At 44.3% G+C, this 5,409-nt stretch overlaps 1 protein-coding gene across 1 annotated transcript in view; it reads right to left on the bottom strand.

Annotated features, from left to right (window-relative positions):
• CSUI_004860 (rhomboid protease rom5) overlaps positions 1 to 5,409 on the bottom strand; it is a 14,685-nt gene that overhangs the window by 1,775 nt on the left and 7,501 nt on the right. Inside the window, exons 4-9 of the mRNA XM_068065041.1 lie at positions 5,187 to 5,347; positions 3,877 to 4,027; positions 2,849 to 2,907; positions 1,931 to 2,052; positions 1,190 to 1,290; positions 227 to 342 (exon numbers count right to left, since the gene is read on the bottom strand). Of these exons, the coding sequence (XP_067922980.1) occupies positions 227 to 342; positions 1,190 to 1,290; positions 1,931 to 2,052; positions 2,849 to 2,907; positions 3,877 to 4,027; positions 5,187 to 5,347 (710 nt within the window). The remainder of the gene's footprint in view (positions 1 to 226; positions 343 to 1,189; positions 1,291 to 1,930; positions 2,053 to 2,848; positions 2,908 to 3,876; positions 4,028 to 5,186; positions 5,348 to 5,409) is intronic.

Genomic DNA, 5,409 nt, shown 5'->3' with positions numbered 1-5,409 from the left:
TATCTTTGATCTATCTAGCTATCTATCTCCAGTGCCTGCCCATCTTCAACCCCAGTCGGCATAAAGGATGGCCATCACTTCCTACGCACATGCCCTCCTCCTCCTCCTCGTCTCCCCTCATCAACGTTCTTCGGTTTCTCTTATCCTCTCTATCTCCCTTTCTCGGTAGTTCTACATCATTCAGTCTACACGGAAAACAGATTCTAAATGACAAGAAGAGTCGTACCAATAGTAGAAAAGAGAAGGAGCGGATGAGCCACTCCATCTCATGACCTCGAAATTTCCATACAACGCGGGGAGGCTTCACTAAGCTCAATCGCCGCTGACGACGTGCACGTGCAACTAAAAGAAAAAGAAGAAAAACAACGAAGAAAGAGAACAAGGAGAATAGAAGATATCTAAGAGAGAGAAAGAGAAGATGAAGAGACGGACGAACCTGGTTTGGTAGTGGGGGAAGAAAGGATCCGAAAGAATAGAGACAAAGACTTGGAGGTAGAAAAAGAGAGCGAGAGAGAGAGAAACGTGAAGTAAAAGGAGAAGGAGAGAAGAAACCAATCAAAGGGCATTCCTACTACAACACGTGTGATCGGAGTACGCCATTCGGCAAGAGAAGAAACTCTCTCTGTCCGTGTGAATGGCATGGAAGAATATGGACATAAATATATATATACATAGACGTCTATATAGAGGTATGCTATCCCCAGACAGATAGAAAGAACATGTAGAAGAGTAGCTCCTCAATCAGACTGAATAAATGGACTTGCCACGAAGGCGAAGAAGTGGTAGACACATCTATACGGGGCACCCATGCAAATCCCCCTACAGCCACGACTCTATACACACATAAACAAACATACACATACATACATAGACATATTCATACAGACATGAATACATAAACATCATACTCATACATAGGTCTAGGCACGTAACACCCGGAATGGAGACTGAGAGATATACGAAGGAAGGAAGTCAGGTAGAAGACAGAGACCTATAAACGACTACGGTGAGAGATACGGAAAGAGAGCGAAAGATGACTGAAGCAAAGATAGAATACACATGAATGACGATACAAATAAAGAAACATACACAGCAGCCTTGAAGAGTGAAGTAAGAGTAAATACCCTCCAGATGAAGAAGAAGGAAACACAGAAAAAGAAGAAAAGAAGGAGAGAAGAGACAGACGTACTTCTGCGGCGATTGGCATCCCTCAATTTCTCCCGACTTTCGGTAGAAAAACACCACGAGAATAAACATGAAGAAGCCATTCTCTCTGTGATACCTTGCCATCTGAAAGGACAAGAAGAAAAAGAAACAACAGGGAGATGAGAAGAAACACACCAAGCGACAGCGGAGATCGACACGTGCATGCCCCTCCCCTCGCCCAGTGCATCGACAATGTCTATCTATCTATCTTTGATCTATCTATATCTACCTTTAATCTATCTATCTATCTATACAAGTCATGCGCCTGTACCTATCTGTGTATGTGCGTGAACACCGACCCATATACCGCATACACATGTAAGACAAGTATCGAAGCTTCCATACATATTATTACATACCGGGGGCAAAGGTTGCTTATCCATATACTTGGACAGAAAACGATAGACCGAAGAGCATAGATACATGTACAGAGACTCTTAGGAGTAATCATCTCTACCTACATACGCGAGGACAGACACACCCCAGTCCCCATATACAGGAAGAGAGTAAGACCAGCTGTAAAGACATACATATACACGCACAGCCCATCTAAACAAGCATTGTAGATGATGTATGTACATCCATATATGGAGATGAACAGACATCAATACAAGACAGAACCACGGCGACATGAGATAACAAGACACCCCAAGGACTCGCCTCGTGACCCTCCAGGATCCACGCACGTTCATTCCTTTTCTTTCGTCTCTTTCTCACAACTCACCGAAAGGCATGAATCGAGCGGATCGTCATAAAACCAAAGAGAAGACCTGCAAGACATCCTCCTAGATGAGCGTAGTTATCGACACCCCGCAACCCCCACATGTTCCCTAGCTGTGCCAAAACCTGCAGGTGTATATACACCCCAATCACAGGAAACACACACATCCAGACGAAAGCAAAAACCACGTGTACATACACTCCAACGAGGGGATATACATACATACATACACAGAGAGAGACAGGCTGGATAAGAAGCCAAGATAGGCAGAGAATGCCGAAAGGAATAGAAAAGACCATGGTGGTGACTCTGATTGCTTCAACATCCACCGTTTTGTAATCTGAAGGCAAAACCTTTTCGAAGTCATTCTTTCTCATAGCGATAATGCATCCTCCTCCTTCTATTCAAAGAAAAGCAAAGAAGCGCTCTCTTGTCTTGAGCAAGCGAAGTGAGATAGCAACGGCTGGGAGATAGATCTTGAGACAGGGATGGAAAGACAGCTGTTTCAGACAGATGAATGATGCCTACGTACACGAAAAGCTTAGCTTAGAGAGGGGGAGATCATCTTATGTGTTGGATCATGATCTAATCTGTTCCCCAGATGACGAGGTATGCGATTGCGCGCCCGCATGCAAAGACACATGTATGTAAAGGAGATATACAAAGGCATCTTCTTCCGCTTGGTCTTGGCGATGGTCGTACTCTTGTTTCTCTTCATCGTTAGAGAGAGGGAGAAAAAGAAGAAATGGGTAGAACATGTCCCCGGAGAGACAAAAAATATGAGTAGTTGAGGAGACGACGATGCATAAGAAAGACAGAAGAAAGAAAAGATGGAGGAGAAGAAGAAAGAAGAGATGAAAGAGAAGAATAGAGAGAAGATGCTATCTAGATAAAGGCATCTCTTGTACACGACCCCCTCACCATAAGCAGAATGACAGAGAAGAGAAGCCACGCAGGGCTAGCTATATAATCCCAATACTCTGAGGCAAAAAGGAAGGAAAAGACAGACGAAAAGAAAAGACAGAAGGCACCAATGAATGCAAGAAGGAATCAGTCTTCTTCCTTTTCTTCTCCGCTCTAGTTCAACAACCTCTTCTCCAAGCAACAGCCTCTCTCCTTTTCACCTTACAAGAAAGACGGCCATGAGGAAGAGAGTCTCTTGAAGAAAAGCCTATTGCAACGTGTTGACTACGGACATTCCGTCTAGGAAAAGGTGAAAAGGAAAGAAAGCCACGTCAGCTCATCATCCAGAGGTCTAAACAATCGCGTTTCCATCATAATCGAATCGACAAGGCCACGAACAACGCATACTCCCCCCCCCAAGAAGACCTAGCTGTACGTAGTACGCCGGAGCGTGAGCAATTCTTCTATTCTCTTGCCCCTCATCGAGAGAAGTTTTGAGCTGATCTTAAAGAAGAGAGAAGAGGTCAGTCAGCTGGACCTCTCCTCTGTGTCGCCCCTTATAGAGATCTATAGAAGGAAGGATGTCAACTCCAACCATGGTCTGCTCCTTTCGTGGACCTTCTCTTCGTTACCAAACGCACACCCTGATTTCTCTCCCTACGGAAAGAAAAACCTAAGAATAGACTGAGCTTCCTATGTCCCCCTTAGCGGTTAAACTACACCAGACTCTGAGAGCCTTCCCTGCATCTCTACTCCTGAGTAGAAACAAGAGAAACAACGGATCTACAATCTTCCCTCCTAACTAACTGAATGACTACTTGGTCGACTGAATAGGGGCTGACTAACTGTTTGACTGACGAAGGATTGGCTAACTGTTTGAACATGGCTGCTTAGCCGTATGACTGATGGGAGATTGACTAACTGTTCGACTGATGAATCGACCAACTGCCTGACTGATGGACTGGCTAGCTGCTTGACTGACGGATTGCCTAACTGCTTCTTAAGCGTAGTTCGTAGTTAGCTACTGACTATTGTCTTTGACATACCTAGGGAGAAGGGTAAGAGAGCTCCTATCAAGCCATAAAGAGCTCCCGAAGACCCTACGGTAATAGTACAGGGATCAAGGACCGCACTCATGAGATTGCCTGACACTCCGCTGACAAACCACAGCAGAAGTGTACGGAGAAACCCCCAGACCTGAAAAGAAACAGAGACACGATACATACAGAAGGTACAGACACATACAGAAGGGAGAAAGAAATGGAGTAAGTAGCGTAACCGGGGCAGCATTTCATCATACACGAAAGAAAAGCGCGTCTAAATGAAAGAGAGAAGACGAGCTGACGATAGGAAAGAGGACCTTCTTGCACCTCTAATCTAGACGAACGAATCTTATTGAGGGAAATCACCATAGTTGGGACATAGTGGGGTGTAGAAAAACGCACAACTAGCGTCGCGTCGTGTGGTGTCTGTACAGACATGTGGGGAGAATCAGACCGATGAAGCGGGGGAGAAGAATGGTGTGTTGTGTTTCAACTAGAGAGAACAGAAGAGAGGAGAGAAATTTTCTCGAGAACCTTTTTGTGTAAACCAAAGCAAGGAAGATTTCCAAGAGTCTTTCGTCTAGATATAGAGGTGGACGCTTTGTACATGTGATGGAGAAGAGAAGTATCGACACTCCCAGAAGAGATACTACTCATATACACCCACTAAAGTAACGTCATATGGATCTAAATCTAGACCTATAACTCGATATCTACATATCTGTGTAAAGACCTCTCTCTCTACGTCTATCCCGTTTACCTCATCACCACACCGAAGCTTCTACATACGTGAGTCTAAAAGATACAAACTCATATACAAGCACACACCCCATATGTGACTCTCTCTATATATATAGATATCTCTACGTGCCGAGGATTACACATATATATCCCTATTTGTCTATATATACATATAAGTATACCCATTCACCCTACAGACAGATACACAGACAAGTCGTATGCCCGTGCACGTCAGATGAAATATCGAGCTGACAGGTGAGAAGGCCCAGTAATATACAGAGGACATAGAGAAGAAACTGAAACGAAAGCAACGAGCTGTCGACCTAAAAGGAAAGTAGAAAGAATCAGCATCGACGCCTTCTTTCCTCCTAGCTTTAACGCTAGACAAAGTGCTGCATGCACTCCCCGCTCTCATATATCGATCATGCTGCAAAGATGAAGTCTCTTCCGAGTCGTTCTTTCTTTCTCTTTCTCTCTAAGTGTCTCTGTGAAGATATAATAAGAGAGGGATAGAAAAGACACGAGAAGAGAAGAATACGGAGGTCTGTTGAGGTGTATATACATGTCCATACAGGTTCAATGATCCATAGGATTTGGACTTGACAGATGAGATTAACAAGGAGATGAATCCACCCCCCATGAAGATTCATCGACCAGAATACTCGGAAAACCTCCCCTCTATAGTTGCGAATCTTGTTTGTATCAAGACCTCCTAAGGTACCAAATATCCTTGCTGAAAAAAGGAAGAAGAAAGAGGCAGAAAGAAGAAGGAAGAAGACACAATCCCCCCCCCCC

Source organism: Cystoisospora suis, assembly GCF_002600585.1.
Source record: "Cystoisospora suis strain Wien I chromosome Unknown contig_2324, whole genome shotgun sequence".
Lineage (NCBI taxonomy): Eukaryota > Apicomplexa > Conoidasida > Eucoccidiorida > Sarcocystidae > Cystoisospora > Cystoisospora suis.
The sequence above is the reverse complement of the archived record's forward strand: the minus strand, read 5'-3'. Positions and strand labels throughout refer to the sequence as shown.